The 24,725-nt window shown below is 44.7% G+C and overlaps 1 protein-coding gene across 5 annotated transcripts in view; it reads left to right on the forward strand.

The window, feature by feature from the left end:
• Positions 1-24,477, forward strand: part of PTPRE (protein tyrosine phosphatase receptor type E) — a 212,236-nt gene extending 187,759 nt beyond the window's left edge. For all 5 annotated transcript variants that reach the window (XM_038743959.1, XM_038743960.1, XM_038743961.1 and 2 more), the window contains 3 exons: positions 2,441-2,592; positions 17,551-17,686; positions 22,513-24,477. In XM_038743959.1, the coding sequence (XP_038599887.1) occupies positions 2,441-2,592; positions 17,551-17,686; positions 22,513-22,587 (363 nt within the window). In that variant the 3' untranslated portion in view covers positions 22,588-24,477. The remainder of the gene's footprint in view (positions 1-2,440; positions 2,593-17,550; positions 17,687-22,512) is intronic.
• Positions 24,478-24,725: the final 248 nt, after the last annotated feature.

Below are 24,725 nucleotides of genomic sequence, written 5' to 3' on the forward strand. Positions count from 1 at the left end.
GGGAGCGCTCAATAAATACGATTGATGATGTGCAGAGCACTGTTCTAAGCGCTTGGGAAGTACAAGTTGGCAACATCTAAAGACAGTTCCTACCCACCAGTGGGCTCACAGTCTACAAGGGGGAGACAGAGAACAAAACCAAACGTACTAACCAAATAAAAGTAATAGAATAGATAGGTACAAGTAAAATAAATAAATAGAGTAATAAATATGTACACATATGTTATCTCTTCCCTGTCTCCCCCGTCCATCAGGAGTCCAGTTGTTACCTCACGTCCTGCCTCCCCCATCCATCAGGAGTCAATCAATCAATCAATCAATCATGTTTATTGAGCGCTTACTGTGTGCAGAGCACTGTACTAAGCACTTGGGAAGTCCAAGTTGGCAACACCTAGAGACAGTCCCTACCCACCAGTGGGCTCACAGTCTAAAAGGGGGAGACAGAGAACAAAACCAAACGTACTAACAAAATAAAATAAATAGAATAGATAGGTACAAGTAAAATAAATAAATAGAGTAATAAATATGTACACATATGTTATCTCTTCCCTGTCTCCCTCGTCCATCAGGAGTCCGGTCGTTACCTCACGTCCTGTTTCCCCCGTCCATCAGGAGTCAATCAATCAATCAGTCGTATTTATTGAGCGCTTACTTTGTGCAGAGCACTGCACTAAGCGCTTGGGAAGTCCAAGTTGGCAACATCTAGAGACAGTCCCTACCTACCAGTGGGCTCACAGTCTAAAAGGGGGAGACAGAGAACGAAACAAAACGTACTAACAAAATAAAAGAAATAGAATAGATAGGTACAAGCAAAATAAATAGAGTAATAAATATGTACACATATGTTATCTCTTCCCTGTCTCCCCTGTCATCATCATCATCAATCGTATTTATTGAGCGCTTACTGTGTGCAGAGCACTGTACTAAGCGCTTGGGAAGTACAAATTGGCAACATATAGAGACAGTCCCTACCCAACAGTGGGCTCACAGTCATCAGGAGTCCAGTTGTTACCTCACGTCCTGTCTCCCCCGTCCATCAGGAGTCAATCAATCAATCAATCGTATTTATTGAGCGCTTACTGTGTGCAGAGCACTGCACTAAGCGCTTGGGAAGTCCAAGTTGGCAACATCTAGAGACGGTCCCTACCCACCAGTGGGCTCACAGTCTAAAAGGGGGAGACAGAGAACAAAACCAAACGTACTAACCAAATAAAAGAAATAGAATAGATAGGTACAAGTAAAATAAATAAATAAATAAATAGAGTAATAAATATGTACACATATGTTATCTCTTCCCTGTCTCCCCCGTCCATCAGGAGTCCAGTTGTTACCTCGCGTCCTGTATCCCCCGTCCATCAGAAGTCAATCAATCAATCAGTCGTATTTATTGAGCGCTTACTGTGTGCAGAGCACTGCACTAAGCGCTTGGGAAGTCCAAGTTGGCAACATCTAGAGACAGTCCCTACCCAACAGTGGGCTCACAGTCTAAAAGGGGGAGACAGAGAACGAAACCAAACATACTAACCAAATAAAAGAAATAGAATAGATAGGTACAAGCAAAATAAATAGAGTAATAAATATGTACACATATGTTATCTCTTCCCTGTCTCCCCTGTCATCATCATCATCAATCGTATTTATTGAGCGCTTACTGTGTGCAGAGCACTGTACTAAGCGCTTGGGAAGTACAAATTGGCAACATATAGAGACAGTCCCTACCCAACAGTGGGCTCACAGTCATCAGGAGTCCAGTTGTTACCTCACGTCCTGTCTCCCCCGTCCATCAGGAGTCAATCAATCAATCAATCAATCGTATTTATTGAGCGCTTACTGTGTGCAGAGCACTGCACTAAGCGCTTGGGAAGTCCAAGTTGGCAACATCTAGAGACAGTCCCTACCCACCAGTGGGCTCAATCGTACTTATTGAGCGCTTACCGTGTGCAGAGCACTGCACTAAGCGCTTGGGAAGTCCAAGTTGGCAACATCTAGAGACAGTCCCTACCCACCAGTGGGCTCAATCGTACTTATTGAGCGCTTACCGTGTGCAGAGCACTGCACTAAGTGCTTGGGAAGTACAAATTGGCAACATCGAGAGACAGTCCCTACCCATCAGTGGGCTCAATCGTATTTATTGAGCGCTTACTGTGTGCAGAGCACTGCACTAAGCGCTTGGGAAGTCCAAGTTGGCAACATCTAGAGACGGTCCCTACCCACCAGTGGGCTCACAGTCTAAAAGGGGGACGAACATACTAACAAAATAGAATAGACTAGATAGGTACAAGTAAAATAAATGGAGTAATTAATCTGTAGAAATGGGGAGCGACGGGAGGCTGGGAGGTCAGCGAGGAGGCCGAGCGGTTGGCTGGCCTCGGCAGCGGCTGGGCCGGCGAGGGGAGGGCGGGTTTTGGGGCCGGCTGACCCCGCGTCCCCTCGATCCCAGGACAGGCAGAGCCGCCTCGTGAAGCAGTTCCACTTCCACGGCTGGCCCGAAGTGGGGATCCCCGCCGAAGGGAAGGGGATGATCGACCTGATCGCCGCCGTCCAGAAGCAGCAGCAGCACACGGGCAACCATCCCATCGCCGTGCACTGCAGGTCTGCCCCTCCGCCCCCCAAAACCCCCTCTGCGGACCACCCCAGGTCTCCCCCTCGGTGGTGGTGGTGGGGGGAAACAGTAGCCTCAGTCAGTCAGTCAGACTGTACTAAGCGCTTGGGAGAAGACGATACGACAATAAACAGATTCATTCCCTACGGTCAGTTGGATTCACTGAGCGCTTACCATGTGCAGAGCACTGTACAAAGCGCTTGGGAGAGGACGATACGACAATAAACAGATTCATTCCCTATGGTCAGTTGGATTCACTGAGCGCTTACCGTGTGCAGAGCACTGTACTAAGCACTTGGGAGAGGACAAGAGAACAATAAACCGACTCATTCCCTACAGTCAATTGGATTCACTGAGTGCTTATTGTGTGCAGAGCACTGTACTAAGCGCTTGGGAGAGGACAATAGAACAATAAACCGACTCATTCCCTGCAGTCAGTTGTATTCACTGAGCACTTACCGTGTGCAGAGCACTGTACGAAGCGCTTATGAGAGGACAATATGACAATAAACAGATTCATTCCCTACGGTCAGTTGGATTCACTGAGCACTTACCATGTGCAGAGCACTGTACGAAGCGCTTGGGAGAGGACAATAGAACAATAAACCGACTCATTCCCTACGGTCAGTTGGATTCACTGAGCGCTTACCATGTGCAGAGCACTGTACTAAGCGCTTGGGAGAGGACACTAGAACAATAAACCGACTCATTCCCTACGGTTGGATTCACTGAGCGCTTACTGTGTGGAGAGCACTGTACTAAGCGCTTGGGAGAGGACAGTAGAACAATGAACCGACTCATTCCCTACGGTCAGTTGGATTCACTGAGCACTTACTGTGTGGAGAGCACTGTACTAAGCGCTTGGGAGAGGACAATAAAATAATAAACCAACTCATTCCCTACAGTCAATTGGATTCACTGAGTGCTTATTGTGTGCAGAGCACTGTACGAAACGCTTGGGAGAGGACGATACGACAATAAACAGATTCATTCCCTACAGTCAGTTGGATTCACTGAGCGCTTACTGTGTGGAGAGCACTGTACTAAGCGCTTGGGAGAGGACAGTAGAACAATGAACAGACTCATTCCCTGCGGTCAGTTGTATTCACCATGTGCAGAGCACTGTACCAAACGCTTAGGAGAGGACAATAGAACAATAAACCGACTCATTCCCTATGGTCAGTTGGATTCACTGAGCGCTCACTGTGTGGAGAGCACTGTACTAAGCGCTTGGGAGAGGACAATAGAACAATAAACCGACTCATTCCCTGCGGTCAGTTGGATTCACTGAGCGCTTACTGTGTACAGAGCACTGTACTAAGCACTTGGGAGAGGACAAGAGAACAATAAACCGACTCATTCCCTGCAGTCAGTTGCATTCGCTGAGCGCTTACTGTGTGGAGAGCACTGTACTAAGCGCTTGGGAGAGGACAATAGAACAATAAACCGACTCATTCCCTACGGTCAGTTGGATTCACTGAGCGCTTACCGTGTGCAGAGCACTGTACTAAGCGCTTGGGAGAGGACGATAGAACAATAAACCTACTCATTCCCTACGGTCAGTTGGATTCACTGAGCGCTTACCATGTGCAGAGCACTGTACTAAGCGCTTGGGAGAGGACTGAAGAACAATAAACAGACTCATTCCCTGCGGTCAGTTGTATTCGCCATGTGCAGAGCACTGTACTAAGCGCTTGGGAGAGGACAATAGAACAATAAACTGACTCATTCCCTATGGTCAGTTGTATTCACTGAGCGCTTACCGTGTGCAGAGCACTGTACGAAGCGCTTGGGAGAGGACTGTAGAACAATAAACAGACTCATTCCCTGCGGTCAGTTGTATTCGCCATGTGCAGAGCACTGTACTAAACGCTTGGGAGAGGACAATAGAACAATAAACTGACTCATTCCCTATGGTCAGTTGTATTCACTGAGCGCTTACCGTGTGCAGAGCACTGTACGAAGCGCTTGGGAGAGGACGATACAACAATAAACAGATTCATTCCCTACGGTCAGTTGGATTCACTGAGCACTTACCGTGTGCAGAGCACTGTACTAAGCGCTTGGGAGAGGACAATAGAACAATAAACCGACTCATTCCCTACGGTCAGTTGGATTCACTGAGCGCTTACCGTGTGCAGAGCACTGTACGAAGCGCTTGGGAGAGGACGATACGACAATAAACAGATTCATTCCCTACGGTCAGTTGGAGTCACTGAGCGCTTACTGTGTGGAGAGCACTGTACTAAGCGCTTGGGAGAGGACAGTAGAACAATAAACCAACTCATTCCCTACGGTCAGTTGGATTCACTGAGCGCTTACCGTGTGGGGAGCACTGTACTAAGTGCTTGGGAGAGGACAATAAAACAATAAACAGACTCATTCTCTACGGTCAATTGGATTCACTCAGCATTTACCATGTGCAGAGCACTGTACTAAGCGCTTGGGAGAGGACAATAGAACAATAAACCAACTCATTCCCTGCGGTCAGTTGTATTCACTGAGTGCTTACTGTGTACAGAGCACTGTACTAAGCACTTGGGAGAGGACAAGAGAACAATAAGCAGACTCATTCCCTGCAGTTAGTTGTATTCACTGAGCACTTTCCATGTGCAGAGCACTGTACTAAGCGCTTGGGAGAGGACAATAGAACAATAAACCGACTCATTCCCTGCGGTCGGTTGTATTCACTGAGCGCTTACCGTGTGCAGAGCACTGTACGAAGCGTTTGGGAGAGGACGATATGACAATAAACAGATTCATTCCCTATGGTCAGTTGGATTCACTGAGCGCTTACCATGTGCAGAGCACTGCACGAAGCGCTTGGGAGAGGACGATACGACAATAAACAGATTCATTCCCTACGGTCAGTTGGATTCACTGAGCGCTTACCATGTGCAGAGCACTGTACTAAGCGCTTGGGAGAGGACAGTAGAACAATGAACAGACTCGTTCCCTGCGGTCAGTTGTATTCACCATGTGCAGAGCACTGTACGAAGCGCTTGGGAGAGGACAATAGAACAATAAACTGACTCATTCCCTATGGTCAATTGGATTCACTGAGCACTTACCGTGTGCAGACCACTGTACTAAGCGCTTGGGAGAGGACAATAGAACAATAAACCGACTCATTCCCTACGGTCAGTTGTATTCACTGAACGCTTACTGTGTGCAGAGCACTGTACTAAGCACTTGGGAGAGGACAGTAGAACAAGTTGTACTCACTGAGCGCTTACCGTGTGCAGTGCACTGTACTAAGCACTTGGGAGAGGGACTTGGGAGAGGACAATAAGCACTTGGGAGAGGACAATAGAACAATAAACCGACTCATTCCCTGCGGTCAGTTATATTCACTGAGCGCTTACCGTGTGCAGAGCACTGTACTAAGCGCTTGGGAGAGGACAATAGAACAATAAACCGACTCATTCCCTGCGGTCAGTTATATTCACTGAGCGCTTACCGTGTGCAGAGCACTGTACTAAGCGCTTGGGAGAGGACAATAGAACAATAAACAGACTGATTCCCCGCTGACATCTAGCTCACAGGTCTAGAAGGGAGGAGACAGACATCAATAGAAATCGATTAATGACAGATAGATAGGGGCATAAGTGGTGTGGGGCTGGGAGGGGGAAATGAATAAAGGGAGCAAGTCGGGGAGAGGCAGAAGGGAGAGGGAGAAAAGGAAAGGAGGGCTTAGTCAGGGAAGGCCTCTGGGAGGAGGTGGGCCTTCAATAAGTGTGGAGAGTATTTATTGAGCACTTACTGTGTGCGGAGCACTGTACTAAGTGCTTGGGAAGTACAAGTCGGCAACATATAGAGACGGTCCCTACCCAACAACGGGCTCACAGTCTAGAAGGGGGAGATGGACAACAAAACACATGTGGACAGGTGTCAAGTCATCAGAAAAAATAGAAGTAAAGCTAGATGCACATCATTAACAAAATAAATAGAAAAGTAAATATGGACAAGTAAAATCAATAGAGTAATAAATCTGTCCAAACGTATATACAGGTGCTGTGGGGAGGGGGAGGAGCTAGGGCCGGGGGGATGGGGAGGAGGAGAAGAAAAAGGGGGCTCAGTGTGGGAAGACCTCCAGGAGGAGGTGAGCTCTCAGCAGGGCCTTGAAGGGAGGAAGAGAGCTAGCTTGGCGGATGGGCAGAGAGAGGGCATTCCAGGCCCGGGGGATGACGTGGGCCGGGGGTCGATGGCGGGACAGGCGAGAGCGAGGTACGGTGAGGAGATTAGCAGTGGCAGAGGAGCGGAGGGTGCGGGCTGGGCTGGAGAAGGAGAGAAGGGAGGGGAGGTAGGAGGGGGCCAGGGGATGGACAGCCTGGAAGCCCAGGGTGAGGAGTTTTTGCTTGATGCATAGGTTGACAGGCAGCCACTGGAGATTTTTGAGGAGGGGAGTAACATGCCCAGAGCATTTCTGGACAAAGACAATCCGGGCAGCGGCGTGAAGTATGGATTGAAGTGGGGAGAGACACGAGGATGGGAGATAAGAGAGAAGGCTGATGCAGTAGTCCAGATGGGATAGGATGAGAGCTTGAACGAGCAGGGTAGCGGTTTGGATGGAGAGGAAAGGGCGGATCTTGGCAATGTTGTGGAGCTGAGAAGACCAGCAGTTTTTGAGTGAAGTGACTTGCCCAAAGTCACACAGCTGACAGTTGGCAGAGCCGGAATTTGAACCCATGACCACTGACTCCAAAGCCCGTGCTCTTTCCACTGAGCCACGCTGCTTCTCTTGATGAATGACTTCAGTCCAGGGTCCTCTGAAATGGGCCCTCTGCTCCCGTCGAGCAGCCGCTAGCTAAGAACGCTCTTCGGGTTTATTATTATTTTTGTTCCCTGCGTTTCTAATTAGCTCCTGAGATTTTGAATCTATTTCTTTTCCTACCGATCGAGTTGCTGCCCATTTCGTAGGCGTTATTTCCCTCCTGCGTTTCTAACCGAGCATGAAATTAACATGGATTATTTGTGTTTGTTTCCTTGTAAGGACGATGCCCAAGGCCTTGCTGGGTCTCAGAGCGCGGGGGAATTCCCGGGGCTGCGCACTACCGGGCCGGGCCAGCAGATGGAGCTCTGATCTAGCTGTTCCGCCTTCAGGCATTCATTCATTCACTCACTCACTCACCATTCACTCACTCAGTCTTTCTTTCATTCACTCACTCACTCACTCATTCAATCATTCACTCATTCATTCACTCATACATTCATTCATTCACTCATCATTCATTCACTCAGTCTCTTTCATTCACTCACTCACTCACTCATTCAATCATTCACTCATTCATTCACTCATACATTCGTTCATTCACTCACTCACTCATTCATCATTCACTCACTCAGTCTTTCTTTCATTCACTCACTCACTCACTCATTCAATCATTCACTCATTCATTCGCTCATACATTCATTCATTCATTCACTCACTAATTCAATCATTCACTCATTCATTCACTCATTCTTCATTCACTCATTCATTCACTCACTCATTCTTCACTCATTCATTCACTCACTCATTCATTCACTCACTCACTCATTCACTCACTCATTCATTCATTCACTCACTCATTCGTTCATTCATTCACTCATTCATTCATTCACTCACTCATTTGTTCATTCATTCACTCATTCACTCACTCATTCATTCATTCACTCACTCATTAATTCATTCACTCATTCTTCACTCACTCATTCATTCACTAACTCACTCATTCATTCACTCACTCATTCTTCATTCATTCATTCACTCGCTCATTCATTCATTCGTTTATTCATTCATTAATTCACTCTCGTTCATTCATTCATTCATTCATTCACTCAAGCGTTCATTCATTCACTCACTCATTTGTTCATTCACTCATTCATGCACTCACTCATTCATTCATTCACTCACTCATTTGTTCATTCACTCATTCATTCACTCACTCATTCATTCATTCACTCACTCATTTGTTCATTCACTCACTCATTTATTCACTCACTCATTCATTCATTCACTCATTCATTCATTCACTCACCCATTCATTATATTCATTCATTCACTCATTCATTCATATTGATTGAGCACTTACTGTGTGCAGAGCACTGTCCTAAGTGCTTAGAAAGTACAGTTCAGCAACAAAGGCAATCCCTGCCCAACAACGGGCTCACAGTCTAAAAGGGGGGAGACAGACAACAAAACAAAACAAGGAGATAGGTGTCAATACTATCAAGCAGTGTGGCTCAGTGGAAAGAGCCCGGGCTTTGGAGTCAGAGGTCATGGATTCAAATCCCGGCTCCACCAATTGTCAGCTGTGTGACTTTGGGCAAGTCACTTCACTTCTCTGGACCTCAATGACCTCATCTGTAAAATGGGGATTAAGACTGCGAGCCCCCCGTTGGACAACCTGATCACCTTGTAACCTCCCCAGTGCTTAGAACAGTGCTTTACACATAGTAAGCACTTAATAAATACCATTATTATTATTATTATTATCAAAATAGATCAATAATAATAATTATGGTATTTGTTCATTCATTCAGTGGTATTTATTGAACGCTGACTGTGTGCAGAGCACTGTCCTTAGCGCTTGGAAAGTACAATTCAGCAACAGAGACAATCCCTGCCCAACAACGGGCTCACGGTCTAGAAGTGGGGGTACAGACAACAAAACAAGGAGACAGTTGTCAATACCATCAGAATAGATAAATGATAGCAATAATAATTATGATATTTGTTCATTCATGCATTCATTCGTATTGATGGAGCGCTTACTGTGTGCAGAGCACTGTACTAAGCACTTATTTGTTAAGGGCTTACTACTCAATAAATACGGTTGAATGTACCAAGCACTGTTATAAGCTCTGGGGTAGAAACAAGGTAATCAGGTTGTCCCACATGGGGCTCACGGTCTTCATCTCTTCATCCCCATTTGACAGATAAGGGAACTGAGGCACAGAGAAGTTAAGTGACTTGCCCAAGGTCACACAGCAGACAAGTGGCAGAGGCAGATAGAATTATAGATATATGCAACATGACCATTTTTTAATGGCATTTGTTAAGCGCTTATTCCACCTCTCCATCCCCCCATCTTACCTCCTTCCCTTCCCCACAGCACCTGTATATATGTATATGTGTCTGTACATATTTATTACTCTATTCATTTATTTTACTTGTACATATCTATTCTTTTTATTTTATTTTGTTAGTATGTTTGGTTTTGTTGTCCGTCTCCCCCTTTTAGACTGTGAGCCCACTGTTGGGTAGGGACTGTCTCTATATGTTGCCAACTTGGACTTCCCAAGCGCTTAGTACAGTGCTCTGCACACAGTAAGTGCTCAATAAATACGATTGGTTGATTAATGGTATTTGTTAAGCGCTTACTCCCCCTCTCCATCCTCCCATCTTACCTCCTTCCCTTCCCCACAGCACCTGTATACATGTATATATGTCTGTACAGATTTATTACTCTATTTATTTATTCATTTATTTTACTTGTACATATCTATTCTACTTATTTTATTTTGTTAGTATGTTTGGTTTTGTTCTCCGTCTCCCCCTTTTAGACTGTGAGCCCACTGTTGGGTAGGGACTGTCTCTATATGTTGCCAACTTGGACTTCCCAAGCGCTTAGTACAGTGCTCTGCACACAGTAAGTGCTCAATAAATACGATTGATTGATTAATGGTATTTGTTAAGCACTTACTCCCCCTCTCCATCCCCCCACCTTACCTCCTTCCCTTCCCCACAGCACCTGCATATATGTATATATGTCTGTACATATTTATTACTCTATTCATTTATTTTACTTGTACATATCTAGTCTATTTACTTTATTTTGTTAGTATGTTTGGTTTTGTTCTCCGTCTCCCCCTTCTAGACTGTGAGCCCACTGTTGGGTAGGGACTGTCTCTATATGTTGCCAACTTGGACTTCCCAAGCGCTTAGTACAGTGCTCTGCACACAGTCAGTGCTCAATAAATACAATTGATTGATTAATGGTATTAAGCGCTTACTCCCCCTCTCCATCCCCCCATCTTACCTCCTTCCCTTCCCCACAGCACCTGTATATATGTATATATGTCTGTACAGATTTATTACTCTATTTATTTATTTATTCATTTATTTTACTTGTACATATCTATTCTATTTATTTTATTTTGTCAGTATGTTTGGTTTTGTTCTCTGTCTCCCCCTTTTAGACTGTGAGCCCACTGTTGGGTAGGGACTGTCTCTAGATGTTGCCATCTTGTACTTCCCAAGCGCTTACTCCCCCCTCCATCCCCCCATCTTACCTCCTTCCCCTCCCCACAGCACCTGTATATATGTATATATGTCTGTACATATTTATTACTCTATTTATTCATTTATTTTATTTGTACATATCTGTTCTATTTATTTTATTTTGTTAGTACGTTTGGATTTGTTCTCTGTCTCCCCCTTTTAGACTGTGAGCCCACTGTTGGGTAGGGACTGTCTCTATATGTTGCCATCTTGTACTTTCCAAGTGCTTAGTACAGTGCTCTGCACAGAGTATGCGCTCAATAAATATGATTGATTGATTGCCAGACACTGCACTAAACGCCTGGGAAGATTCAAGCTAATCAGGTTGGACACAGTCCCTGTCCCGCATGGGGCTCACAGTCTTAACCTCCGTTTTCCAGATGAGAGAACTGAGGCACGGCTAGGTTAAGTGACTTGTCCAAGGTCACACACAGCAGACAGGTGGTGGAGCTGGGATTAGAACCCATATCCTTCTGAGTCTCGGGCCTGGTCTCTATCCACTAATAATAATAATAATAATAATGGCATTTATTCATTCAATCGTATTTATTGAGCGCTTACTGGGTGCAGAGCACTGTACTAAGCGCTTGGAAAGTCCAAGTTGGCAACATCTAGAGACGGTCCCTACCCAACAGCGGGCTCACAGTCTAGAAGGGGGAGACAGACAATAAAACAAAACATATTAACAAAATAAAATAAATAGAATTAATACATACAAGTAAAATAAATGAATAAATACAGTAATAAATATGTGCAAACATATATCTATCATCATCATCATCATCAATCATATTTATTGAGCGCTTACTGTGTGCAGAGCACTGTACTAAGCGCTTGGGAAGTACAAATTGGCAACATATAGAGACAGTCCCTACCCAATATATATATGTATATATATACATACAGGTATTTATTAAGCGCTTACTATGTGCAAAGCACCATTCTAAGCGCTGGGGAGGTTACAAGGTGATCAGGTTGTCCCACGGGGGGCTCACAGTCTTAATCTCCATTTTACAGATGAGGTCACTGAGGCACAGAGAAGTGAAGTGATTTAATAATGATGGCATTTATTAAGCGCTTACTATGTGCAAAGCACCATTCTAAGCGCTGGGGAAGTTGCAGGGTGATCAGGTTGCCCCACGGGGGGCTCACAGTCTTAATCCCCATTTTACAGATGAGGTCACTGAGGCACAGAGAAGTGAAGTGATTTAATAACGATGGCATTTATTAAGCGCTTACTATGTGCAAAGCACTGTTCTAAGCACTGGGGTAGATACAAGGTAACCAGGTTGTCCCATGTGGGGCTCACAGACTTAATCCCCATTCTCCAGATGAGGGAACTGAGGCCCAGAGAAGTGAAGTGACTTGCCCAAAGTCACACAGCTGACAAGTGGCGGAGCCGGGATTTGAACCCGTGACCTCTGACTCTAAAGCCCGGGCTCTTGTAGAGTGCTGACTGTGAATAATGGTGAAAACTGTGATATTTGGTAATCAATCAATCAATCGTATTTATTGAGCGCTTACTGTGTGCAGAGCACTGTACTAAGCGCTTGGGAAGTACAAGTTGGCAACATATAGAGACAGTCCCTACCCAACAGTGGGCTCACAGTCTAAAAAAGTGTTAAGTTAAAAAAGCTGGTAAGCGTTTACTACGTACCAGGCACTGTTCTAAGTGCTGGGGTAGAGACAAGCTAATCAGGTTGAACACAGTCCCTGTCCCTTGTGGGACTCAACAGGTTACAACCTTATTTTCCAGATGAGGAAACTGAGGCACAGAGGAGTGAAGTGACCTTATTCATTCATTCATTCATTCAATCGTATTTATTGAGCGCTTACTGTGTGCAGAGCGCTGTACTAAGTGCTTGGGAAGTACAAGTTGGCAACATATAGAGATGGTCCCTACCCAACAGTGGGCTTCTGATTTAAGTCCTTACACTGTTCCAAGCAGTGTAATAATAATAATAATAATAATAATAATAATAATAATAATAGCATTTATTAAGCACTTATTCTGTGCAAAGCACTGTTCTAAGCATTGGAGAGGGTACAAGGTGATCAGGTTGTCCCACGGGGGGCTCACAGTCTTCATCCCCATTTTAGAGTTGCGGTAACTGAGGCACAGAGAAGTGAAGTGACTTCTGATTTGTTAAGTGCTTACGCTGTTCCAAGCACTGTAACAATAATAATAATAATAATGATAATAGCATTTATTAAGCGCTTATTCTGTGCAAAGCCCTGTTCTAAGCGCTGGGGAGGTTACAAGGTGATCAGGTTGTCCCACTGGGGGGCTCACAGTCTTCATCCCCATTTTACAGTTGAGGTAACTGAGGCACAGAGAAGTGAAATGACTTGCTCAAAGTCACACAGCTGCCAAGTGGTGGAGCCGGGATTCGAACCCATGACTTCTGACTCCAAAGCCTGGGCTTTTTCCACTGAGCCACGCTGTTTCTGTACTGCTTCTGTTCTGCTGCTTAGTACAGTGCTTCTGTATTAAGCACTGGGGTAGAGACAAGCTAATCGGGTTGGACACAGTCCCTGTTCATTCATTCATTCATTCAATTGTATTTATTGAGTGCTTACTATGTGCAGAGCACTGTACTAAGCGCTTGGGAAGTACAAGTCGGCAACATATAGAGACGGTCCCTACCCAACAACGGGCTCACAGTCTAGAAGGGGGAGACAGACAACAAAACCAAACCTGTGGACAGGTGTCAAGTCATCAGAATAAATAGAAATAAAGCTGGATGCACATCATTAACAAAATAAATAGAATAGGACATATGTACAAGTAAAATAGAGTAATAAATCTGTAATAAATTTATATATTTAAATTTAATGACTCCCAGGCTTTGGAGTCAGAGGTCATGGGTTCAAATTCCGGCTCCACCACTTGTCAGCTGTGTGACGTTGAGCAAGTCACTTAACTTCTCTGTGCCTCAGTCCCCTCAACTGTAAAATGGGGATGAAGACTGTGAACCCCCCGGTGGGACAACCTGATCACCTTGTAACCTCTCTAGTGCTTAGAACAGTGCTTTGCACAGAATAAGTGCTTAATAAATGCTATTATTATTATTATTATTATTATTATTATTATTAATTATTATTATTATTACAGTGCTTGGAACAGTGTAAGCACTTAACAAATCAGAAGTCACTTCACCTCTCTGTGCCTCAGTTACCGCTCACCCACAGTAAGCACTCAATAAATATGATTGATTGATTGATAATAATGCTGGCAATTATTAGCATTATTAAAATGCCAGTTGTAATTTTTTTTAATAATGGCATTTATTAAGCGCTTTCTATGTGCCAAGCACTGTTCTAAGCGCGGGGGGGGATACAAGGTGATCAGGTTGTCCCACGTGGGGCTCACGGTCTTAATCCCCATCATCATCAATCGTATTTATTGAGCGCTTACTATGTGCAGAGCACTGTTTTACAGTTTTACCCCATTTTAATGTTTTACTCCACTTTACAGATGAGGTAACTGAGGCCCAGAGAAGTTAAGTGACAACATTGCTAATGATAATAAGAATATTCGGTTGAAGTGACATTCTTCCGGGACAAAGAAAACACATCGGGAACATTCAGAAGAGGGTTTTTTTTTCCGCGCATTAGACTAATAGCACTCTTTCCCAAATCTCCAGCCAGTGTTTATTGGGGATTTTTCGAACTGTATCTCTTGAGCGGAAATGATAACGTTGTAACAGTCTAATTACTGTGGCTTCCGTTTCCCCGGGCAGCAGTTTTGAAATTGCGACAAAATATGCTCCTTGAGATGAGGAAAATCTGCTGGGGAATTTGCCCAGGGCAAGTAACTCGGAGCCTTTTAAGGTCCCGGAATCATCTTGGCTGTGACAAAAGTAGTCCAGTGCGAGGAATTGTGAGGAACTGGAGTAGCGTGGCCTAAAAATAATAATGATGGCATTTATTAAGCACTTACTATGTGCAAAGCACTGTTCTAAGCTCTGGGGAGGTTACAAGGTGATCAGGTTGTCCCATGGGGGGCTCACAGTCTTCATCCCCGTTTTCCAGATGAGGGAACTGAGGCCCAGAGAAGTGAAGTGACTTGCCCAAAGTCACACAGCTGACAAGCGGCGGAGCCGGGATTCGAACCCATGACCTCTGGCTCCCAAGCCCGGGCTCTTTCCACTGAGCCACGCTGTAATAATGGCATTTGTTAAGCACTTACTATGTGCCATGCACTGTTCTAAGCTCTGGGGAGATACAAGGTGATCAGGTTGTCCCATGGGGGGCTCACAGTCTTCATCCCTGTTTTCCAGATGAGGGAACTGAGGCCCAGAGAAGTGAAGTGACTTGCCCAAAGTCACACAGCTGACAAGTGGCGGAGCCGGAATTTGAACCCATGACCTCTGACTCCAAACCCCGGGCTCTTTTCCACTGAGCCACGCTGCTTCTCATAGTGCAGCCTAGTGCACAAAATAAGCACTCAGTAAATTCCATTGATTCATATCTGTGTGGAAGGCTGTAGAAAAATGATGTATATATGTTTGTATATATTTATTACTCTATTTTACTTGTACATATTTATTCTATTTATTTTATTTTGTTACTATGTTTTGTTTCGTTGTTTGTCTCCCCCTTCTAGCCTGTGAGCCCGCTGTTGCATAGGGACTGTTTCTATATGTTGTCAACTGATACTTCCCAAGCGCTTAGTACAGTGCTCTGCACACAGTAAGCGCTCAATAAATATGACTGAATGAATGAATGAATGTAATAAAACACTTAGATGCCCACAACTGCCCTTTCCCCACTGTAGCACTTTATATTCTCTTACATAATGATAATTGTGATAAATAGAATTTAGTATTCTATTCTATTCTGTTCTCTTTATTTTCTTAATGAGGTACATCTAGCTTTATTTCTATTTATTCTGATGACTCGACACCTGTCCACAGGTTTTGTTTTGTTGTCTGTCTCCCCCTTCTAGACTGTGAGCCCGTTGTTAGGTAGGGACTGTCTCTATATGTTGCCAACTTGTACTTCCCAAGCGCTTAGTACAGTGCTCTGCACACAATAAGCGCTCAATAAATGTGATTGAATGAATGAATGAATGAATGAATAGTGGCAAGACCCCAGGCTTGGGAGTCAGAGGTCGTGGGTTCTAGTCCCGGCTCCGCCACTTGTTGGCTGTGTGACTTTGGGCAAGTCACTTCACTTCTCTGGGCCTCAGTTCCCTCATCTGGAAAATGGGGATTAAGACTGTGAGCCCCCCGTGGGACAACCTGCTCACCTTGTAACCTCCCCAACGCTTAGAACAGTGCTTTGCACATAGTAAGTGCTTAATAAATGTCATTATTATTATTGTTGTTATTATTATTATTATTACTTTGTATCCCCCCAGCGCTTAGAACAGTGCTTCACACATAGTAAGTGCTATGTTTGGAGGGCATTCCCAGCAGCTTATCACAGACTGTATTGATCGCCGCTGCCTGGATCATCTTTGTGCAGAAACGATCTGGGCATGTTGCTCCCCACAGGACCTGTATATATGTACAGATTTATTACTCTATTTATTTTACTTGTGCATATTTACTATTCTATTTAATGTGTTAATGAGGTGCCTCTAGCTTTATTTCCATTCATTCGTTCATTCAATCGTATTGGTTGAGCGCTTACTGTGTGCAGAGCACTGTACTAAGCGCTTGGGAAGTACAAGTTGACAACATATAGAGACGGTCCCTACCCAACATTTCTATTAATTCTGATGACTTAATTAATTAGTTAATGATGGCATTTATTAAGCACTTACTATGTGCAAAGCACTGTTCTAAGCGCTGGGGAGGTGACAAGGCGATCAGGTTGTCCCACACGAGGCTCACAGTCTTCATCCCCATTTTCCAGATGAGGCAACAGAGGCCCAGAGAAGTGACTTGCCCAAAGTCACACAGCTGACAATTGGCGGAGCCGGGATTTGAACCCAAGACTTCTGACTCCAAAGCCCAGGCTTTTTCCACTGAGCCACGCTGCTTCTCTAACTTGACACCGGTCCACATGTTTTGTTTTGTCGTCTGTCTCCCCTTTGTAGACTGTGAGCCCACTGTTGGGTAGGGACTGTCTCTATCTGTTGCCGACTTGTACTTCCCAAGCGCTCAGTACAGTGCTCCGCGCACTGTAAGCGCTCAATAAATGCGATTGATCGTGATGATGGTGGGTAGGGACCGTCTCTATATGTTGCCAACTTGTACTTCCCAAGCGCTTAGTACAGTGCTCCGCGCACTGTAAGCGCTCAATAAATACGATTGATCATGATGATGGTGGGTAGGGACCGTCTCTATCTGTTGCCGACTTGTACTTCCCCAAGCGCTCAGTACAGTGCTCCGCACACTGTAAGCGCTCAATAAATACGACTGATCATGATGATGGTGGGTAGGGACCGTCTCTATCTGTTGCCGACTTGTACTTCCCAAGCGCTCAGTACAGTGCTCCGCGCACTGTAAGCGCTCAATAAATGCGATTGATCGTGATGATGGTGGGTAGGGACTGTCTCTAGATGTTGCCAACTTGTACTTCCCAAGCGCTCAGTACAGTGCTCCGCACACAGTAAGCGCCCAATAAATGCGATTGAATGAATCGGTATCGACGATTGTGGTCTCTGGGGGTTGTCCGAATAGTAATAATTGGGGTGTCACCTTCTTAGACGTCTGTGCTTCTCCCGTAGTGCCGGAGCTGGGCGGACGGGGACCTTCATCGCTCTCAGTAACATTTTGGAGCGAGTCAAAGCGGAGGGACTCCTGGACGTATTTCAAGCCGTGAAGAGTTTACGACTTCAAAGGCCACACATGGTGCAAACCCTGGTAAGGACCCCCATCCTGTCCTACAATCGTATTAATTGAGCGCAAGACTGCGTGCAGAGCCCTGTGCTAAACGCTAAGGCCCTACTGAGAGCTCACCTCCTCCAGGCCTTCCCAGATTGAGCCCCTTCCTTCCTCTCCAATCAATCAATCAATCAATCGTATTTATTGAGCGCTTACTGTGTGCAGAGCACTAAGCGCTTGGGAAGTCCAACTTGGCAACATCCAGAGACGGTCCCTACCCAACAGTGGGCTCACAGTCTAGAAGGGGGAGACAGAGAACAAAACCAAACGTATTAACAAAATAAAATAATTAGAATAGATATGTACAAGTAAGATAAATAAATAAATAAATAGAATGATAAATATGTACAAACATATTTAAAAATATAAATAGAGTAATAAATAAATAGAGTAATAAATAAATAGAGTAATAAATAAATAGAGTAATAAATACATAAATAGAGTAATAAATAAATAGAGTAATAAATAAATAAATAGAGTAATAATAGAGTAATATTAAATGTCTCCCCCTCGTCCCCCTCTCCATCCCCCCCATCTTACCTCCTTCCCTTCCCCACAGCACCTGTATATCTGTATATATGTTTGTACATATTTATTACTCTATTTATTTTACTTGTACATATCTATTCTATTTATTTTATTTTGTTAGTATGTTTGGTTTTGTTCTCTGTCTCCCCCTTTTAGACTGTGAGCCCACTGTTGGGTAGGGACTGTCTCCATATGTTCCCAACTTGTACTTCCCAAGTGCTTAGTACAGTGCTCTGCACACAGTAAGTGCTCAATAAATACGATTGATTGATTGATTGATTGGTTGATTGAGAGGACAATGGGAAAATTAGATTAGAGCAATTAGAACAATTAGAAGAGAAGCAGCTAGGCTTCTAGACTGTGAGCAAACTGTTGGGTAGGGACTGTCTCTATATGTTGCCAACTTGTATTTCCCAAGCCCTTAGTACAGTGCTCTGCACTCAGTAAGTGCTCAATAAATACGATTGATTGATTGATTGATTGATTGATTGGGAACAGCCCGGGCTTGGGAGTCAGAGGTCGTGGGTTCTAATCCCGGTTCCGCCACTTGTCGGCTGTGTGACTTTGGACAAGTCACTTCATTCATTCATTCAATTGTATTTATCAAGCGCTTACTGTGTGCAGAGCCCTGTACTAAACGCTTGTGAGAGGACAATGGAACAATTAGATTAGAGCAATTAGAACAATTAGAAGAGAAGCAGCTTGGCTTAGTGGGAACAGCCCGGGCTTGGGAGTCAGAGGTCATGGGTTCTAATCCTGGCTCCGCCACTTGTCTGCTGTGTGACTTTGGACGAGTCACTTTATTCATTCAGTCGTATTTATTAAGTGCTTACTGTGTGCAGAGCACTGGACTAAGCGCTTGGGAAGTACAAGTTGGCAACATATAGACGGTCCCTACCCAACAACAGGCTCACAGTCTAGAAGGGGGAGACAGGGAACAAAACAAAACATGTAGACAGGTGTCAAAGTTGTCAGAACACTTCACTTCTCTGTGCCTCAGTTCATTCATTCAATCGTATTTATTGAGCACTCACTGTGTGCAGAGCACTGTACTAAATGCTCCCTTGTCTGTAAAATGGAGATTAAGACTGTGAGCTCCAGGTGGGATAATCTGATAACCGCGTATCCAACCCAGCGTGTAGAACAGTGCTTGGCACATAGTAAGTGCTTAACAAAAACCATCATTAATTAACAATAAACAGGCACATTCCCTGCCCACAATGCGCTTACCGTCTAGAGACTGAGGCCCATTCAACAATAAGACTCTTTCCCTGAACGATAGAGAACTCAGGCCTGTCTGTGGGTCTTTCCCCGGACTAAGGAAGACTAGAGTGAAACCATGAAACCAATCAATCAATCAATCAATCGTATTTATTGAGCGCTTACTGTGTGCAGAGCACTGTACTAAGTGCTTGGGAAGTACAAGTTGGCAACATATAGAGACAGTCCCTACCCAACAGTGGCTCAAAGTCTAGAAGGGGGAGACAGAGAACAAAACCAAACATATTAACAAAATAAAATAAATAGAATAGATATGTACAAGTAAAATAAATTAATAAATGAATAGAGTAATAAACATGTACAAACATATATACATATATACAGGTGCTGTGGGGAAGGGAAGGAGGTAAGACGGGGGGATGGAGAGAGGGATGGGGGGAGAGGAAGGAGGGGGCTCAGTGTGGGAAGGCCTCCTGGAGGACGTGAGCTCTCAGTAGGGCCTTGAAGGGAGGAAGAGAGCTAGCTTGGCGGTTTATGGAGGGAGGGCATTCCGGGCCAGGGGGAAGACGTGGGCTGGGGGTCGACGGCGGGACAGGCGAGAACGAGTCACGGGGAGGAGATTAGCGGCAGAGGAGCGGAGGGTGCGGGCTGGGCTGGAGAAAGACAGAAGGGAGGTGAGGTAGGAGGGGGCGAGGGGATGGACAGCCTGGAAGCCCAGGGTGAGGAGTTTCTGCCTAATGCGTAGGTTGATTGGGAGCCACTGGAGATTTTTGAGGAGGGGAGTAACATGCCCAGAGCGTTTCTGGGCAAAGACAATCCGGGCAGCGACATGAAGTATGGTTTTAAGTGGGGAGAGACACGAGAATGGGAGATCGGAGAGGAGGCTGATGCAGTAGTCCAGATGGGATAGGATGAGAGCTTGAACGAGCAGGGTAGTGGTTTGGATGGGGAGGAAAGGGCGGATCTTGGCAATGTTATGGAGCTGAGACCGGCAGGTTTGGGTGACGGCTTGGATGTGAGGGGTGAACGAGAGAGCGGAGTCGAGGATGACACCAAGGTTGCGGGCTTGTGAGACGGGAAGGATGGTAGTGCCACCAACAGTGATGGGAAAGTCAGGGAGAGGGCAGGGTTTGGGAGGGAAGACAAGGAGTTCAGTCTTGGACATGTTGAGTTTTAGGCGGCGGGCAGACATCCAGATGGAGATTTCCTGAAGGAAGGAGGAGATGCCAGCCTGGAGGGAGGGAGAGAGAGAGAGCAGGGGCAGAGATGTAGATCTGGGTGTCATCAGCATAGAGATGATAGTTGAAGCCGTGGGAGAGAATGAGGTCACCAAGGGAGTAAGTGTAGGTCAAGAACAGAAGGGGACTGATAACTGAACTTTGGGGAACTCCAATAGTAAGGGGATAGGAGGGGGAGGAGGAGCCTGCAAAAGAGACTGAGAATGAATGACCGGAGAGATAAGAGGAGAACCAGGAGAGGATGGAGTCTGTGAAGCCAAGGTCAGATAGCATGTTGAGGAGAAGGGGATGGTCCACAGTGTCGAAGGCAGCTGAGAGGTCGAGGAGGATTAGGATAGAGTAGGAGCCATTGGATTTGGCAAGCAGGAGGTCATTGGTGAACTTTGAGAGGGCGGTTTCTGTGGAATGTAGGGGACGGAAGCCAGACTGAAGGGGGTCGAGGAGAGAGTTGGTGTTGAGGAATTGGAGGCAGCGCATGTAGACAACTCGTTCAAGGAGTTTGGAAAGGAATGGTAGGAGGGAGATGGGGCGATAACTAGAAAGTGAGGTGGGGTCAAGAGAGGGGTTTTTTAGGAAATGCAACCTTAAGCTCTTACCAGCTGTTTTCACTCAGGATCACAGCACTGAGTTGGTTAGAACAGTGCTTGGCACATAGTAAGCACTTAACAAATACCATTATTGTAATTATTATTATTACTGGGGATTTCTTTTTCTATTTTTGAAGGTATCTGTAAGCACTTACTATGGGTCAAGCGTTGTTCTTAGTGCTGGGGTAAGCGCTTAGCGCTTAGTAAATCAAGTCGGACACAGTCCCCACCTCACAGGGGGCTTACCATTTAAGTATACCTGTCTACATCCATTCATTCATTCATTCAATCATATTTATTGAGCGCTTACTGTGTGCAGAGCACTGTACTAAGTGCTTGGGAAGTACAAGCTGGCAACATATAGAGACGGTCCCTACCCAACAGCAGGCTCACAGTCTAGAAGGGGGAGACAGAGAACCAAACAAAGCATATTAGCAATATAAAATAAATAGAATAAATATGTACAAATAAAATAAATAAATAAATGGAGCAATAAATACGTACAAACATATGTACATATATACATGTTTTGTTTCGTTGTCTGTCTCCCCCTTCTAGACTGTGAGCCCATTGTTGGGTAGGGATTGTCTCTCTATGTTGCCAAATTGTACGTTCCAAGAGCTTAGTACAATGCTCTGCACACAGTAAGCGCTCAATAAATACGATTGAATGAATGAATGAATGAATCTACCAAGATTTCCATTTTCCCTCATATTTCCATTTTATTTCCCTCGGTCCAACTTGCTGAGTTCTGAACTTAGAGAAGCAGCATGACCTTGTGGAAAGAGCCCCGGCCTGGGGCTCAGAGGGCCTGGGTTCTAATCCGGCTCAGCTGCTTGTCTGCTATGTGACCTTGGGCAAGTCACTTCACTTTTCTGGGCCTCAATTACCTCATCTGGAAAATGGGGATTAAGACTGTGAGCCCTATGTGGGACAGGGACGGACTCCCACCTGATTAGCACGTATCAACCCCAGCACTTAGTACAGTGCCTGCCACATAGTGAATGCTTAACAAGTACGATTAAAAACCCCAAAACTGCTTGGAGAAATTCTCATTCCACATATTTTCAAGCTGTAAAATAATGGGTTTTGAGCCTTATTGTTAATTTTAAGTCACCAAAAATATTTTGTATAGGTGATCCTAGAAGGTCCTTTTTACTTTCAACTTGTACTTACAAATCGGGAATCAAAGACTAGTCCATTAATTTTGTATTCCTCATTTTTTTTTCAGGAACAGTACGAATTCTGCTACAAAGTGGTACAAGACTTCATCGATATATTTTCTGATTATGCTAACTTCAAATGAAGATTCCTTGCCTTAAAAGTATTTTTAATGTCATGGTCAGGACAAATGTTTGTAAATCCTGTTAATTTATTTCACGTTGGACATTAACATCTTTCCTACTTCCTAATTTAACTTATTCCCTTTTCTTTCACGCTTTAGAAGCCGCCTACCCTCGGTCAAAAATGATTCGGACTGGGATCCAAATCAGTAATGGTCTCTCCAGATTTTTTGCAGAATGCGATCGCTGCGGCCGTACCATAGGTGTGGCGCGCATCCGACTGCCGATATCCTCCAACGGTTTAGTCTGTCGATAAACGAAAAGCGGTTGGACCCTCACCAACCGGGAACCTTGAAAGTTGGCATTCAGAATGCGGGCAAGACTTACTAATAATAATGGCATTTATTAAGCGCTTACTATGTGCAAAGCACTGTGCTAGTGTAGGATTGGTGAGAAGATTGTAGGATTAAGCTCACGTCGATGAGCCGACGCTAGATCCTCAGCTGCTTTGACGCTAATTTCAAGAGCAGTGCTTTCCGTGATCCTGATAGCGCTATAATAATAATTAATAATAATCACGGCATTTGTAAAAGTGCTCGCAACGGGCCTAGCCTTGGGGTCATCGATCATCGGATCCCACGTGGTGCTCCCAGTTTAATGGGGAGAGAGGACAGGCTTTGAATCCCCGTTTTTGCCGACGAGGGAACCGAGGCACAGGGAAATGAAGCGACTGACCCGTGGTCATCCGGCAGTAAAGGGAAGAGCCGGGATTAGAACTCAGGTCCTCTGACTCCCAAGCCCGGACTGTTCTCACTGAGCCACGCTGCTTCTCAAGAGGAATACAAAACAAAGAAGCAGGATATGTTACCTGCCCTCGAAAAGCTTACATTCCATAGAAGGAAACCAACGTTAAATTCTGCTTTAATGTGTATGTGAACTAAACTTAGGCCATCTTCTCTTCCTGTATGTTTAAAAAAACTTGTAGGGTTTTTAAGAGTTTGTGATCTAACCCTAATTTTGGATCTACAGATATTTTCAGAATGTGCGTATCGAAGAGTAAGTTTCAGTTCGGCTGCAAACCGTTCTTCCTGGCCGAAATCTTTCCGCTAGAAGAAAAAAAGATCATTCCAGGTTTTTGTTTTTTTAAGTACTAGGAATGTCATAAATATTCTGTGGAAACAAAGACACTGCTTCTATGGAAGTAAGATGTTGAAGTACAAACAACTGTTCTTAAATATTCTGAAAGACATTTTAGTACCTAAAACCCTAATTTGTCAAAGCATAGGTGGTTTATAAGAATAACTTTGTAGAATATATATTTTTCAAAGCGTCCCTCAACTGTCAAGAAAGAACAAATCCTTGATCCAAAGGTCAACGTATTTTTGGATGAAAATATTTCTGAAATGTTATATCCTGGAAAATACGCATCCTACCCGGAACAGGACTTCCATAAAGGACCGAAAGCAGAAAATGCACACATCTAAATGTTTAATATCCTCGATAACATATCTCCATATGGTCAATAATAGATGAACAAGCAGTAAATGAGCACAAGGAATTTGGATATCGGTTGACTGGATTTCCTAAAAATATTTCATGTACGCGATGGGTTTTTGAAAAAATTAGTTCTTTAAAAATAAATAAGAGCAAACCTGGAAAGGAAAAAAAAAAGCCCCTCCTAAATGGCTAGGAGATCGCTAGAGTTGAGTAGAGTTTTGATGAGAAGAGTGTAATTAAAGGTGTCATGGGGCCTTCATGGACAAACCTTCCGAGCTTAGACCGAAAGCAAACTCTGTGAGCTGCCCCTGGGAGGAATGGGGGAGTCTTTCTTTTTTATAGTCTTTTTTAAAGCGCTTACTACATGCTAAGCGCTACGCTAAGCTCTGGAGTAGGTACGACCTAATCAGGTTGAAAACGCCCCACGCCCCACACGGGGTTCGCAGTCTTCATCCCCATTTTCCAGAAGAGGGAACCTCAGGGAAGTGAAGTGACTTGTCCAAAGTCACAAAGCTGACACTTGGCGGAGGTAGGATTAGAACCCAGGTCCTCTGAGTCCCAGGTTGAGGCTCTTTCCTTTGGGCCCCACTGCCCCTCTGAGTAAGAAGAGAACTTCTTGTTTATCTGGCTCCGCCACTTGTCTGCTGGGTGACCTTGGGCAAAG

This window comes from Tachyglossus aculeatus, chromosome 3 (genome assembly GCF_015852505.1).
Source record: "Tachyglossus aculeatus isolate mTacAcu1 chromosome 3, mTacAcu1.pri, whole genome shotgun sequence".
NCBI classification, from domain to species: Eukaryota; Metazoa; Chordata; class Mammalia; order Monotremata; family Tachyglossidae; genus Tachyglossus; species Tachyglossus aculeatus.